Here is a 17,183-nt window from a genome sequence, read left to right on the forward strand (position 1 = left end):
TGCAATTTGTGATGGCAGAATATTCAACAGTCCCCTTCTCGGAGCCCTCCTGTCAGCCCTGGCTCATTACTGGCGAGCTCCGGTCTCATACTGACACAACCTGCTTTTCTATGCACGGCTCCTCTGCGCGCGCAAATGTCACCTCACTAAAAGCATCTGTGCACCACGGGCCCTGCTGGGGCAGAGAGGGGCTGGGGAGGAACCAGACTCATGCACGGAGATTGGACAGGCAGAGCATCTTGGCAGAAGAGGCAGTGTTAGAGGGAGGTGGCGCTGCGTGACTGGCATTTTGAGGTGAAAATAATAATTAGGAAATAATACTCAAATGACTGTAATTAAGTTCATTTTTGTTTTCAAGGACTATAATTTAAGTTTTGAGTGCAATTGAAGCTGTGGCATCTGTAACCAACTGCACTGTTTTTCTTAGTCTTCTGGCCCAATTTGTTTGTGGTCAGTATTTGCGTGTATAGAATTTGTTTTACTCCCACACAAACAGTTTATTATTAGGCATACTGAGGCATGTGTTAAATTTTAGTCGACTCTCAATAGTCAGAAAATGGTTCTCATGAGTAATTTAGATATTTTTGCTGTGTACTTTTGTCAAATTAAAATGTGGTTCGTTTCAATCCATCCCTTTGCTCCATGTTCTGATCTCTAGACTTTTCATGCGCTATTCATTATTGCTTTCATAAATATGCACAAACTGAGCAAAATACACACAGGCCCTCATGAGTACGGTTCTGATGTGCAGCGAAGGATCAGAGCCGACAACCCCCTCGGAGTAACAGTGGCACGTAACAACCGTATTTTTACACTGAATGTTGAGATGACGTTAGTTTGAAGTGGTTTCACCGCCTCTCTGCAGAGGAACTGACTGTGGGCTGTATGTAGGAGGCATACACCATCTCTACTTTATTATCTTTCTTCAATATTGCTTCAGATTTTAGGACACTTGCATTATCACTTTATGCGGTTGGCATCGTTGTGTTCCTAGTGGTTCGTAGTAGGTTATAATATTGTTCAGTGACTCTTAATTGATGTTTACGTGATGTTAGAGTCTGTAAAGAAAACATTATGACGTGTATGGATTTTTTGACATTATATTGTAGTGGTTATTAATCCTACAATGTGATTATCATTGTGGACCAGAACTTCTGTAAATTCACTGGACTCAAAAAGATTGGTCTGTTTAAGTTATTTCTGACAAACAACAGTCATGGTCCAGCCTTGTTTGTATTTGACTGTTGAGCTTGTGCATAAACAGGCAGGTACTGGCCTCTGACTCAGATAGTCACCTTGACATTTGTGTGAAGGTCACAGGGGGTCTCTGACTGAGTGCTGCCATGGAGATGGAGCAGAGGAGGGGGATGATGTGGTTTCTTGTATCAAAGCATGGCTCACAGATGTTGGACATCAAAGTTTCTCAGTATGTGTATAGAGAGTTAATGCGCTTCACTGAGATTAAGGAGCTAGTCCTATTTGTATTCATAAGAAGAGACCTCCCATACGCAGTGTTTGTTCTGTAACCAGTTATATTATCTTATTGTACTATTGTAAGCAGGAACAAATAATTTCCATTCCAAAAGGCCCTATGTTACACTTTCTCAGGTTTAGGCTAGAGTCATAAATGACATACACTGAATTAGGTTTTGGTGCATTAACACAACTCAGAACTGTTCCACTGTATGGTTTTGTGGTATTTAAGAGTTTTTCTCCATGTTTTTAAAGTCCACTCTGCTTCTCTTCTCAGTGCACTAGTCGGAAATCTCGCACCTCCTGTTGTATACACAAAAACAACAATTGAGTCCTGACAACCATTACATGCTGTCTGAGAATCTATTTTGCTTCAGGCATTTGCAATTTCTCACCTCTATCCTCCGTATATTAGTAAGCTCCGGATAAGCTTCAGAAATCCTATGTGATGCCCAATCTACTTTAAAAACTCTAGTCTTACAGCCTTGGTATCTTGGTGGTTCACAGACACAGTGGAGAGAAGTAGTGTGTGAGGGCAGGATCAGAGCTTCCAGGTCATTAAACCCTGGAGTGGTCTTATCGGAAATGCTCCGTCACATGAGCAGATCAATAATGGACAGAAGGATTTGGGCTGAGGAGAGAAGAGGAGAAAGCAGGAAACAGGAGGCGGGTGGCCATCTTGCCAAAAAGGCATCAGCAGATCTGATCTGTGTGTGCAATAGAAAGTCGAATTCTGTACTCTCTGTGTGTATCATAACAATGTGTAACACTTTATATAACTACACCTTAATTAGTCTAAAAGCATGACGGAAGACTTTATTCACAATGAACAAATAGTTTATTAACAATTCATTTTCTTTAGGTCTTCATTAAGACTGTAAATAGTTAGCATTATTTGAGGTGTAACCAATCACAGGCATAGAGTAAGAGCCCATAAAACACTTGCAGTGCTTTTTCCAAATGATTTAAGTTTGCTGGTACATTTTAAATAGCAGTAATGCAATGTGATACAGCTCCAATAGAGGGATGAACTTTTGTGTTGTGACACAAACAATAACAGGGACGCTGGCAGAGATTATGGTAGAGGTTGGCTGTCTGTGGATTATACTGTACGTAACCCAGCCATCTGTGCCCAGTCAGATGATAATCCAGCAAACCCATGAGAGTGAGCCAAACAAATGCTGGAATAACTCACCAAGCCTAGACTTCTACCAAGGCATTACCTGCTTGTAAAATTCATTATATGTGCCAAAAAGACTGAAATGCTGTGCTATGAATGACTTTTCCTGGTAATTCAATCAAAGTTAAACTCTGCTTTATAATTAAACAGCACGACTGGTTACAACATGTGTATATATATATATATATATATATATATATATAATTTTTTGCTTTAATCAAATGGTTTTCCATCACTATAATTGTCTCTGTTATTCATATCCTCATATTTCCAATTCTTTATGTATTTATCATATGAAATAGTTATGAGTCATTTCATATCAAACGTGGATACTAGACTTCCCTGCATCCCTTCACAGAAAGATTCGCATCAAACAATGTCCTTTTTCCTTTTGCTTCCAGAGGCTCTGTCTGGCAGCATTCCAGAGTCCCATCCTAACCCTGACCTGCTCCTCCCCCCTCCCAGACCCTTTTCTTTTATTTTCCATAGCCTTCCTGTCCCCTCTGCTCTACACACACAGTCCCTTAATAAGCCCCGCCTCCTGTCCAGCCACCACCAGACAGGACCGCCCACATCCCACTGCTCTCCCTCCCTCTCTCTCACTCTTTCGCTCTCGCCCTCTCTCTCTGCTTTTGGGATAAGCTGCACTGAAACACTCCCTTTCCTCTTGACAAATGCGCAGACCAAAAATACAACCAAAAAGACAACACAGCATTGGACTTGGACTACTTGACAGATAGGAGAAGTGATTTTGAGTTAGATCAAGAACTGGGTGGAACCTCTCTCCTTCCCTCCCTCCTCCCCCGCCTCCTCACTGCCGGAATACCACCGCAGGGCTGGGAATTCTATCAGAGTCCTAATCCATCTACATACGCTCTGCCAGCTCTGCTTTAGGATGCTGTGAACGATGGTCCACCAAGAAAACTGTTCCTATCAGGTAGTTGCTTCTATGTTTGATATATGTTGCAATTTTATCTTGTGGTTTTGGGAATTCGTCTTCTTCGTTTCTCTAGTCAGAAAGTTGGCTTGCTCCTTTGATGCATTGGTTGACCTAGCACTTAGAAGAATTATGTCCTACCTCATACCTCTGTAATGCAATTGGATCAGAAACTTTGAAATCTTGTTAAATTAAATCCTGTTTTCAGTGGCTGCCTTGCTCTTCCAACGATGTCTGATAGCGTCCTCCTTTTTTTTTTTTTAATCTGTAGTGAATTCAAGTCGTGACTAAACCATATTGCAACAGTATGGAGCTGTGTGTGTTTGGATTATAGCTCTGAAGCCAATGTGGAAGAGTCAGAGGGAGTGTGGAAACAGGCTCTGGTGATGAAGGGCAGGAAAACATGAGCAGAATGTTGTAAGAAACGTGGAAAAACTGCATCAAGAGAGCGAGACAGCATGAAAGGAGTGATGCATGGAATCCTTGGAGTGTCAAACTTAAACATGCATTTAGTCAAAATAATGTCTATGACCATGAAGTTGCCCCTTCATTTTTGTATATCTTTCCTTTTTGCTTTTTCCTTTATCACAGGAAATCATCCAAGTATGTGGCCTATTGTTTTGGTTTAGTTTTTACTTTTTCAAGGCTGGGGGCAGGTACAAATGGTTATTGACTTTAAACTAGCTGTATTTGGCACAATAAAGTATTAGAAAATAAAAATAAACTAGCTGTATTGAGTTAAATAAATCATTGACTAGTAGATTGCTGAAACTGAGAAACACAACTTTAAATAATTAATGCAAACTATTGTATTATATTGATTATGTCCTTTATAGTATCCAGAAGTTGTCAAGAATACAAGCACAAATGTTCTGATATAAAGTTATAAACATCTACAGGGAGAGAAGGGTGTCAGGACGGGAATCTGATATAATCAATGGTGAGAAGAAATTAATTTGTTTCACAGATTTTTGTCCAATTACCAAATCCAAATTATAATCTGTAGTTCTGGAATAAATCTGTCAATAGTTGTGTGCCACCAGATAAGTATTTCCTGATTTAATTTTCATGTAAATCCCAGTGCAGAGAGATATCAGTCACGAGAATGTTTCTCTGCAAGATTGTGAAAGCTCAGAATAGGAGCAAAAGTACCCATTGTATTTGCTCACTTTATAAATTAGCACCCTGGGTTACATTGTACTTTGTGATATTGTAAAAATATCTTTGACATGAGTTTAATTATGGTGAATAGAAATACGGGCTGATGGCAGATAAAGTTTGAGTGTATTGGAGAGCGCAGCAAGTTGTTGGAAACATGGAGAATGGGTGGAAGAAAGAGCTGCACGCAGGGCTGAAGCTGAGATAACACTGACTCTCCGGAGGCCCTCAATTAGAGCAGTATCTAGGCAACGGGTAGACAGCGCCCCTCACACACGCAAAGACTAAATCATACACACACCGAGATGGAGAGAGGGGGAACGAGGTAGATATATGAGGTTTATATAGGAGAAAAATAAATGAAATAAGTGTGGTACTTTAATATAGGTTTTCATGTTTAAAGGTAAAAGAGAAAAATAAAATATGACTTCTAACTTTTGGTTACACCTTGCTTCCATCTATATAGTATATACAGTATAATTAGCTAATTACATTGAAGCTTGATCTTTTGAAGACAAATGACATTTAGTTAAAGATACTCGGGTTGTAGATTGTTGTTATATGATGGATAAAACGTATATATTATCTATCTATTATAAAGTCTGAAAACAAATAAAAAATATTTGGTAGTATTTCATTCTGTGTGTTCTTAAACTGTAACTTGATCTGTTACATTTCGTTCAACATAATTGTCATAATTCAACTCAGTTGCATAGTCCAATGCCCCATACAAAGGGCATATTAGATTAGTGATATGTACCTATCATGCTAGCAGCTACTAACAGTGCCAAAAGTCAAACTCCTGGTGAGTGTTAACAAAAGAGCATAAACCATGAAGAGGCAGGCATATATTTCATTGTGCACTTGATGTAATTAATTGGTGTGTTCCTGCAGGCCTCCATATGTCAGCCAGTTCCTCTCTCACATTCTCATGTAAATGTATAAATCTGTGAGTAGCGGGCTGCAGTGGTACAGCAGGTCTGGAAGTGATGGGGAGATTTATCAGGCCTGGACACACCTTGTCATGTGCGGGAGCCTGAACATTAGAGCAGGAGCCTACCGGAGCTGAATGTGGAGCGAGGAGAGTGCGTGGGTGCTGATCTGAGCTGGAGCTGTGTGTGTGAGGTGTGGTCCTATGAATTATAAATGAGCATAAGCTTAGATACAACAGCAGGGCCACATCGAAAGAGTCAATAGTTTCTATGGAATAACAAAATAAAATGTTGCTGTCGTTTCTGTTGGTTTTTTGTTAATATTAATCATAATATAGAAGTGAAATTGCAGTTTGAATAGTCACAAAGGTTATAATTATTTAAGTAATGTCATCTGCAAATATGGTAATCTTGTGTAAAAAAATAAATAAATAAACTGTACGTTAGGAAAGAAAACATATTTTAGTTTGTCTAGTTTGTCTCATAATGCTTCTAAAATGTGCTCAAAATAATGACTTGCAAATCATAATATAAATGAAATTAAGATGTGCTTCATAACTGTTCAGTTTAGTTCCCAAACTTTGATGGACCACTGTGATCAACATAAATATGAGTATGTCTGGGTTTAAGTCTTCTCAGTAGTTTGTCATGACTTCATGAACTGTCCAATCTCTATTCTGACTAAAAGTAACAGTGGAATTCCATCTCTTTGAGCCAGTGTTGTGCTTTCCAGACTAAAGCCCCTGTCTCTCTGTGCTCCTGGTGGTCTGCCCTCCCTCTGCTCCTTTTACTACCCAATTCGTTTAGAACACAGGACATCACCATGGCAAAATTCTCACCACGTTGCCATAGTAGCACCACCATTTCTTTTTTTGTCCATTACCCAAAATAAAAATGTTTCTTTTTGTATGCACTGGGAAATAACTTGAATGTAACAGGAGATATTGTGCCGTCTGTCTATGGACAGTGAATAAGTAGAGGAGCATTAGAAGTAAACATGGCACAGAGTTAGTCCCATTGGCCTCAGAGCTGCCTCACAGGAGGTGCCAGGAACCCTCTCCCACAGTCTTCCTCTGTTCACTTGGAACAATACACCACTGTCCTGGTGCAGTTTCTCTGAGATACTACTTGTAATGTTCAGCTAGAAATACCCTCCATTACAGTTGTTGTGATAATTAAATTTCACTATACTTGATTATATGGTAAAACAAAAAAGCTAAACTTATATGCCACTATAAAAAATAAATAAATAAATTTATTAACATATCATGCAATGCATTGATGTACCTTATTATACTGTGAAATCCACCTTTATATCAATAATATAATGTTTGTATATAATATAATATAATGTCATTTCTAACTCTGATTAATTAGAATGTAATTAATTATATAAATTAATTAAATATATGTGTGTGTATGTATCTATCTATCTATCTCTATCTCTCTCTCTATATATATATATATATATATGTGTGTGTGTGTGTGTGTGTGTATGCATAATGTTTTAATTACTATCTAATTGCAATTCTAGTTTTAGTATAGATCAGTATCTGATATATTTTTAACTGTGTCATATTGAAAACATAAATAATCCATTTGAAAATGTTTATTGTAGTCTGAGCATTTGTTGAATTGAAATTTGAAAGTATTTTGCTTCTAGTTCAAGATAGTGACAATAATTTTGTGAATAACAAATTGGTGTATACATATGTCTAAATTGAAACACTGCAGTTGGCTTGTTTGCTTGTTTTTTCAACCAACTTTGTAACCAGAGAATGCAACTTGACATCATATATTTTACAAGTATCCCAAATCTCAAAACTCCTGATTTAACTGTATGTATGAGATCAGCCTGTGTAATGAACCTGCATCACCAAATGGACCGCTCTGCTCCCCATAACAAATTGCTCCCCATCCTATAGAGTCTCTCTCGACTAGACAATTCACTCTAGTCCACCCATAATCCCGTGGGATCAACTCTCAATCCATCTTACTTCCTCTCTTCGGTGCAACCCCTCATGCGTGGGCCTTTCCATGTTTGTGGTAAAGAGGGGCAAGAGCTTTGAAGTTGTTGTGCAAATGGGATCTTTTCTTATTATTTGCGGGCTCTGTTCTAGCTGCTTCTCCCAACAGATGAATGTGACTCACCATCAGGATCACTTGGCAGTCTTTTTCCTCTCATGTTTCTTCTCTCATCTCCCTCGTAGCCCTGTGTTCCTGGCAGCCTATTTATACCCTTTATCTGATACGGCTCCCATCAGATTTCTGTTTTATTTTCCTCTGTCAATCTTGCGGTCTCTAAAGGCTTGATGGATGTTGGAGTTTTGCATATTGCATGAAATGTAGTGCAAGTTGGTGATGTTGAAAGCGTTTTTATATTGCCTTTGTGGTTCTGTGTCGCTGTAAATGTAAAAATGGGAAACAGTGTGCTAAAAAGACTAGCCATTTGCGTACTTGCTTTTTAGAGTAATAGCCTACATTATAGTTGTATATACATTAGAGGTGCATAAAAAGAACACTTGAAAATCATTGTCAGAATATTTGTTCTTGCTTTGATTAGTCATTTGGTGAAGCATGTATTAGCATACCTCCCTCTATTGTCATTGTGTCCTTGGACAAAACTATACATGCAGCTCTATGTAAGGGAGGTACAGGCAAACATTGCTGTTGTCATTTTTGACAGTCTGGATACAGAAATAGAGTAAATGAATTATGTATGAAATTATTTAATTGTGTGTCTAGAAAAGAAATTTGTATCAGTAGGTGTTAAAGGGGTGGATTTTTACTAAAGAACCATTCTGGAAAAAAAATATTTGGACAATTAAGAACTTTAATATAGTCGCGTGCATCAACAACACATCTGCTATGATGAGATCGCAATATTCATTTTATATTAATATTAATAATTTATTTCAGAATTTTGGTGGACCTGAATTGGACAATTTTGTGTTGTGATTCTAGGTCTGGCGATTACATTTCTAATATTTCTAGTTCCATCACTAGGACAGATCTCATACTTAGTCATAGTCATGACTTTGATACATTAATTTATTGTAAATTAACTAATCACAGTTGATGTGGATGTGTGTAATGTTTTTTGACTCGGTGGTCATTTGTAGAGGTAATTTTCCGTCTGGGCGGCTATGACAAATATATGAGTCATGGGTCGATAGCGTCTCACAAAGATGAGATCATTACACGGCGCGGAGAACTCAGATTGAAAATGTAAGTCTGTGATGAAGGGCCGGGTGTTGTGTGCATGTGAGAAACCCACTGACTCCCTGACTAATGGACCATTGTACTGGTTTATTCACACTGGCCCCAGGTTTGTCTTTAGAGTCAATGCATTCTTTTAGTCAGGAACAGGAAGGCAGCACAGTTACTGCTAAGTTATGAAGGTTTACACTGAGTTGATGCCAACTCTGCTCTACAGTTCTCAAATACAAAATACAAATGTTTGCAATATATCTGCAGGACTGTGCAAAGGTGTAGTGCTCGTTGGAAAGTGTATTACAACTTTGATAAATAAATTAAAATAAAATTTTAAAAACAATGAGTCATAAGTCATTGTGCTAATTTTTGGGGTGCAACAGAAGAGGAAATATGTGCTATTATTCATATCCTTAAGTTGTAAATGATCTGTAGTGATCTTTTAACACAAACTTTTTTTTTTTTTTTTTTTTTGCTTTGTTTTTATACATCTAAGGTATTTTTTGGGAGCATTTACCCCTGAACTGGAAAGCTTTAGGCAGTGTAATGTCTGGACACTGTCTTTAGCACTGTGGAAATGTTCCATTTCTCTAGTTCTTTTACAATATAAAAATTATAATGAATGTAACATATAATGCTTGGCTTCTGCACAGTGCATTGTATTGTGGCTGTATTCAAGCCTCTTAACCTGAGTGCAGACCCTGTGCCTGAACTGTCAGTGCACACCTGCTGCCCTCATGTCAGACCAGGAAACTGTGTAAAAACTCAACCTGAGAGGCGGCTGTGAGCTAAGGGTGGAAGGTTGGGAGGGTCTAAAGGGGGCTTACCTCTGGTCACTGTGTGCTTTCTCAGCCTTGTGAGAGGCATGCAGACAGAGCACAGCCAGACCAGCCAGCTATGCAAGTGGACGAGAATTTTGATCACAACATGAACTAGAAGCCAAAATACCAGTGAATGTGTTGGTCAAATTTTGGACTATGGAAACAAATGAATGGAATATAATGTAGCCTGTTTGGATGTAAAGTGGATTTAAGCTGAAGTTCAGACAGGACCCAATGAGGAGGGGTAAGATGAGGGTTGTGGACACGAAGGAGGCATGTGGAGTGGACGACGTAATAAGTCAAACATCAGGGCTCTTCTTAACCGATGACTACAAAGAGGTACAGCAATTTTACTTACAAACTTTTTAACACTTCTTGACTGGGAGAACTGACAGGAAAGCAACATACAAGTAAGAATATGAAGAGAACATTGTTTTTCATAGTTGCCTAACTAGATCATCATAATTTGTAATTGGTTTTGGTGTGATCAGAGCAGTTATGTATGGAACCTCATGCAATTCTCATTATGATAGCAATGTCATGACACACTGTGGTAAGCTTATCCCAAAAATGTCTGTATTTTTGAAGGGACAATAGACATTCCTTCCACCCACACTTCGGGAAAATTTGGTCACGGGGAGTCTCATTGTCTTGTCTAAACCCACTTCATGCTTCTTATGTATGCCCCACCCCCCTCTCCTACACACAACTCACAGGTGCAATATGCAGTTTTTCTTTTTTAATGTGAGTGACAGGAGCAGCCTTACAATGACCTGACGCTGAACCGTCCCAGAGGTCAAAGGTCAGGCCCCTTATCTGGGAAGGAATGCGGTGCTGCATAGACAGACATGTTGCCAGATAGAGCACTTCACGTTGACTTGATTGCAATTGGAGGAGTGAATACAATAATAGGATTTTTAATAAGAGATATATATTTGGTCCAGTCCGAAATGCCTAGGAGAACTGGGTAGGTTTTCGGAGTGTGAGGATAGACAGAACAGAAAAACAAAGACACGTTGACCTTGTTTGCAAAGCTGTGCCCTCAACTGCAGCTTGCTGTCAACACTGGAAAACAAATCTGAGCCGTCCTCTCCACGTTTTCCACAACACACTCCTCCAGCCTGCTACAAACCAGCCCTGGTGCAATGGTGTAGTTAGAACGATTGTTTTTCTTTTCATTACTTAGATGCACTGTGTAACTTTTGGTTGGGGGTCCATCACCTGCTTGTTTCTATGGAAATGTCATTGCTTTGTCTGGAATGTTCCGCAGTATGACATTAAACAGCTCTACCTTATATTTATTCAGTTACAGGCAGTTTTAGAGCTCAAAAATACCTAGAAAAACAAGCATCAGACCTTTAACTTGGTCTGGTTTGGTCTCCATGAAGATAGAAATGTTTAATCCCATACTGTGTAGTATTCCAGACAAAGCAATATCGTATCCTTAGAGAAAAGCATTTGATGGACCCTCCACCAGAAAAGTTACACAGTGCACCTTTAAGCATGCATATAGTGCACATTTAATTAACTCCAGGAACATTTACAATTGAGAGCAGACTGAAATACGAACTGATAATACAAATACAAGTATCCTAAGTTTGTAGAGGTCCAAACTATAGATACAACAAGATATTTCTATAAAAAAAAAACAGGATATTTTATTTTTTGCAGAGTACATTCATATCTAAATAATTGCAGCCATTGCGAATTCATATTTGCACCAGCTTAATTACGATTTCAAAGCCAATTTAGGTATGTCCAAAGTTTGGACATACCTAAATTGACCTTTTCAAAATGTTGTAAATCACAAAGCTTGAAACCAAAACTGAACTAAACCATGAAACATAATTAGGGGCAGAAATTATTTGCTACACATTCAAACCCAAAAATATTTCTTTACAAGAGGGGTTGGGACACAGTACACACATAATTACACCCATCTTTTCTCTAATATGGATTTCTAAGGGGATGATATGAGGGCTCAAAAGCAGCACCCGTCCACACATTGACAGGACCAAATGGCCCCCGTGAGCCGGCAAACGAGCACTTGTGCTGCATAGCCTAAATGTCTTTGTCAATGAGGTCTTTTCACATGAGGAAATTGCCTGGTGAATTTGTGGGAAAACACAAATTAGGCCAATTGTGTTGCCCCCAATCTAATTTGGAGATCAACAGCCGCTGGTGTTTGAGGCCAGAAAATGAAAAAGCCCTGTCTATTTCTTTGAGGTCTCTCTGTTGAGTATGATCTTATTACATGCAAAATGTAATTCAGGCGATTAAAAGTAAACATCTTTCTAGGGTTGTCTAAGAAAAAGATCTAGCTAAAAATGATATTGGATTGAGATTGAACTAGAACAAATCTGGATCTTTCCTGAAGAGTTTTAGACAGACCTTGATCTAAATCACAACTAGCCTAAGACCACATAGTAATATTAAAGGAACTAATATAAATTTGTTTACATTATATTGTCTAAAATATCTCTCTGATATTTAAAGTGATATAGTGTATTGAGCATATTAAGCCTTATTGAGCTTTATCCTGAATTTAAATCAAGTTTTATTATTGTGACAGCATCAGTCAATTAATTACAATACTTTTTTAGATGTTTATATATATTTTTGCACTTTATTATTATATTATTTATTATTATGCTTATTGTGATGTATGAGCTCCCTTGTGGATCAGTAAAGTTTGTCTAAGTCTCAGTCTATAGCAATTTGAAATAGATATAAATTGACAGATGTTTGAGTAACTAGCAGGTCATTGATGAGATGCCTCCTGTCCTGTTAGCTATATTGTACATTTCACTGACTGGTGCGATCCCAGTCAAGCCATTTGCATTGACTTTAGTTTGGCCCTCATTCTGTGTGTCGTCTTTCGCGCCTTCATAAATGTTTTATGGCACTTCCATCAGAGCTGCTTTAACCTCACAGCTCTCCACACAAACTGCTAACAGTACAACAGATGATGTTTACACATGCACACACACACACAGGAAGCACTGTTGTCAGGCAGGTGTCACATACTCCACCATCTTGGATTATGTAAGAAGCTCTGAACTATTTATGTAGAATATAGTTTTAAAATAGAGACTTTTATATAAGCTACAACAATCCTACAGTTTTGGACATAAAATCTGAATGTAAAAATTTGAAAATTTTACATTTATGAATATTTTAATTTAATTTTATTTTTTAAATGACCACAAACAATTTTCTGAATAAAATAAATCATATCTCAATTGTTCAAACCCTTTAGTTAATATAAAGCTTGGATCTCATACACCTACTCACAGTGGGAACCAAAACCAAAACTTTTACTCATGTAAGAGAACTGTTACTTTATTGAAAAATATTGTCAAGAGTGGCATCAGAAAACTTCTTTAAAACATTCCTCAGGTAAATGTTCTGATACCTGTCCACCACAAGTTTAAACTTGTCACGTGTTTTTGATCTCAGTTTTAGAATCCTTATGAACCATTACCAGTTGTGTTTTAATCACTACAGAGACATATGCAGTGTCGTATAATCTAATGGCTTTGACTCGGGGTTAGACTTAAAATCCAAGAGGCAGCAGACTGAAGGTTTATGCTGCTTTAATTGCTGCGTGATACCAGTTCGATTTTTGTGCGTGTGTGTAATGTTAATGTCAATGCTAATGTGTAGGTAGTGTAAAACAACTGTCAAGACCTGCCAGTGTTTGCAGCAGGCATTACATTCCACAAGATCAGGGATATTTATTTATATAGATCTAACCATGCAAAATATTTTTGGATGCTGGTGTCATTCACTATTGGTTTTTAGTGTATAGGGACAGTGCATATTAATAAGACCCATAATCATAGTGTAAATATGCCAGAGAATAGCAACGATGCTAGTTTCCATCTGTTGTCCCTAGACAGGTAATACAGGACAAGACAACTTTAAAACATTATCAAAAGGACAACACAGAATAATAAAAGGCCAGTTAAAAGTGCTCACAGGGTATTTGTGATGGTAATCGTATACTATAAACAGATGACAAAGTATTAAGGCTACACAGTCCTTTAAATTAAATTTAGCCAGTATTGTTGGGGTGAATTATGTAAATGTGTCCTTGTTTGGAGGTATTCCAAACACTAAATGCTTGCTCACAAACACCAAATGCCCCCTCACAATTGTCCAGAGATGCAGTCACTCCAGCAGTGAGAAGATTCAGTGAAGGAGATGACTGTAATGAGTGGGAGTAACAGTGGAGGTGCAAGCAACACTTTAGGGAAGAATCCAATATCGTCACAAAGCAGCCATCACAAGTGGTAGAGAACATTAATCTGTAAATTAATGGAGTTGTTTAGTTATAGCAAAGATATTCTTTAACTTATAGCATTATTAATTCCAACCAAGAACCACTTTGTTCCCTCTCTTAAAAACAAAAAAATGTCTGTTAAATATCCTCAAATGTCTTTTGTTTTGTTTTATGTAACTACAGGTAGGTTTATTTGTAGAAAAAAAAATGTTTACTGCTACTTTGTCAAGCCTGTTTTGCAACTAATTCATTTGCTCATTTATTTAAAACCAATGATTAAAAAGTACTCAAAAATGTACTGGAAAATTCCACTTTATATTTTAATTTCTGACTAACTTCAGTCCCCCCAAGCTATGACACCCAGAGACCTCCTGAATATGTATCTAGTATCTCAGTGGTAGAACATTCATTGAGACAACACCACCTCCTGGTGGTCATGTCATAGATAACAACTCGAAGCATAGCATCTACCATCTTCAGCTGACTCAGCATTTATTTTTTTACCAATGCTTGTTCAAATGAGCCTCTTTCTGAGATATAAAAGGAGGCCAGTGCTATTTTTATGCAGGCATCTTTTTAAATGTCAGAGTTCCCAAGGTAACCGCTTGTCTATTTTTGCACATTGCTGTCTGCAAGAGAGACTGTTATGAAGTATGTGCTAAAGTATATTTAGATCATTGGCTCTAGGTTGCTGTGACGACAAGTGACTTAGTCCTTGATTGGTTCAGTTGTATAAAAATGTGTGCTGTGTTTCTTGTTGCAGGCCCAAAAGAATGAGAGAGAGTCCATCAGGCAGAAGTTGGCGCTGGGCAGTTTCTTTGACGATGGCCCGGGAATCTACACCAGCTGCAGCAAGAGCGGCAAACCAAGCTTGTCCTCACGGTGAGAACTATGATCCTACTAAAAGACAGGATAATGCCCTTTGTGTACCTTTAGCTGGAGTCATGATACCAGATTTAAGTCACAATATCAATGTTTGTGTATTGTAGGAATAAACATCAAGATTTTGTTATTCACAATTCTTGGCATTCTAACCAAAGTACACTGAAATCTTTCATTCATATGGTCCAGTACCTAGGCTACAAGTTATTTTGACATAAACAGCAATAACGTACTTTACATTTAGGGTTGCTTTTTGGAGATTGAATTTAAATGACTTTATTTTTTCAATTAAACTTGTTTTATATTTCTAAATTGATAATTCAGTGACACGTTTAATCACGTTTATTGATTGATCTATAGGTGTACAGACCATTATTTATTATGTAGTTTTGTTGACTTTAATATCAGTGCCTCAGATTCTTGGATGTGATGATGTCACACTTTCACATGGAGGCCAAGAGCAGATTTTACTGCTAACATTGTACTTTGTAATGAATATCTAGGGAAATTCACAGATGATTTCTGTTAGTGACTAAATCCAAGAATTTCTTTTATTACAACAACTTACTGCATTGTCACCATATTAATTTTAGCTGTCCCACATCTGTATGCAAGATTAATGGCCTATATAAAACCCAGCTATATAAAACGCTGCAATCATTTCTAACAGTGATAAGGAAGTATACATTTGGTATGCTTCTGCTGGGATCTGTCTGAATCAATGATGCACGTGTGAATCAGTACAAGACCAATAATAAACAGTTTGTTTGTCACTGAATGTAGGCCCTCTCACTTCCTAAAAGAAGTCACATGCATTCTGTGTAATACTACAACAGAATCCTACATCACACATTACTGTAACTGTACCGGATATTACGATAGTCATTTACTGTTATCAATGTTATTAAAATACACCAGATAAAATATGAAAGTGGACAGTATTTTTGTTGTATTTGCACAATAGTTTTAAAATGGAGGTACTATATTTAACACTGGTTCTGAACTGAAAACTGAATCGACCACTTTTTAATCACAGCACATTGGATCTGTGCACTGTAATCAATCAGCCTGGCTTGTAATTGCAGTGTTGCATAAGCAGGTTTTGGAGCAGCTGTGGGCAGGATACACACCTACAGCATCCTGCTGGATCATGCCAGTGAAATGCATTGATCCTGGTCAGGGACAAGAAGAGTAATGATTAAAAACAACACTGTAGCCAATGTTGCCCTCAGATGTAGAGTGGATAAAAGTAGTTTCACAAAACTACTACTACTACAAACTATTGCAATGTTGTCGTCTGGTCGTTATTGAACTTGTCATTTCACACATTGTAAAAAAACAGTAATGACTGACAGGTGAACTGAGTGATGCAGATAATATCACTGTAGTGGCACATGTAGAAGTTGGATGCATAATGTGAACACCATTTTATTCCTCATATAACCGCTCATACAGTATTTGGGCTGGGTTCAGTTAAAGGCACCACTACGGTACCAGAAAAGGTTATGGTATTATTAATGCTTAAAAATTGTGGCAGTGATTGGAGAAAAGATTACATTAGCCTCTCTATGCTGTATATACTCAATCTTCTGTGCATCATCCATAATGATTTAACCTGCTTTGACTTGTGCCTCTCCTCACATGGTGTGTGTGTGTGTGTGTGTGTGTGTGTGTGTGTGTGTGTGTGTGTGTGTGTGTGTGTGTGTGTGTGTGTGTGTGTGTGTGTGTGGGTGTGTGTGTGTGTGTGTGTGTGTGTGTGTGTGTGTGGGGTGTGGGTGTGTGTGGGTGTGGGTGTGGGTGGGTGGGTGGATGTGTGTGTGTGTGTGTCCACAGGCTGCAGAGTGGGATGAACCTCCAGATATGTTTTGTGAATGACAGCGGCAGCGACAAGGACAGTGATGCAGATGACAGCAAGACAGAGACCAGCCTGGACACTCCTCTGTCCCCCATGGTATGGGCAGAGAGCAATCTTTGGCTCAAAGGGATTTTAAAAAGAAAATAATACAAATTGGTGAAATAGCCTTTTTTGTTTACATTCCTGAGGTGCTATGTTATTATGGTATTGAATATGTCATTACAACATGACTTGTTTGACATTAGTTTTAAGTTATTAAAACTGTGACTCTGTGTCTTTTATTTATTTTTATGTGTTTTTATTGGTTTTACTGATTTAATTTATTTATTGGTTTATTTATTTCTATTCTATGATATAGTTTTATTTTTATTTTACTGGTTTTATATTATTTACTAGTTTTATTACTTTAAGACTAGTATTATTTTAGTAATTTACTTTATCATCTTA

At 37.9% G+C, this 17,183-nt stretch overlaps 1 protein-coding gene across 4 annotated transcripts in view; it reads left to right on the plus strand.

Annotated features, from left to right (window-relative positions):
* schip1 (schwannomin interacting protein 1) overlaps positions 1–17,183 on the plus strand; it is a 170,125-nt gene that overhangs the window by 149,045 nt on the left and 3,897 nt on the right. For 3 of the 4 annotated variants that reach the window (XM_020928709.2, XM_055166574.1, XM_055166573.1), the window contains 2 exons: positions 14,763–14,881; positions 16,715–16,832. In XM_020928709.2, coding sequence (XP_020784368.2) covers positions 14,763–14,881; positions 16,715–16,832 — 237 coding nt within the window. Of the gene's footprint in view, positions 1–3,280; positions 3,591–14,762; positions 14,882–16,714; positions 16,833–17,183 lie in introns of those variants that run through there. The other variant, XM_055166575.1, reaches the window with a different exon arrangement.

The sequence above is a fragment of the Boleophthalmus pectinirostris genome, unplaced genomic scaffold (genome assembly GCF_026225935.1).
Source record: "Boleophthalmus pectinirostris isolate CB_2022bp ecotype Guang Dong unplaced genomic scaffold, ASM2622593v1 HiC_scaffold_9, whole genome shotgun sequence".
NCBI classification, from domain to species: domain Eukaryota; kingdom Metazoa; phylum Chordata; class Actinopteri; order Gobiiformes; family Gobiidae; genus Boleophthalmus; species Boleophthalmus pectinirostris.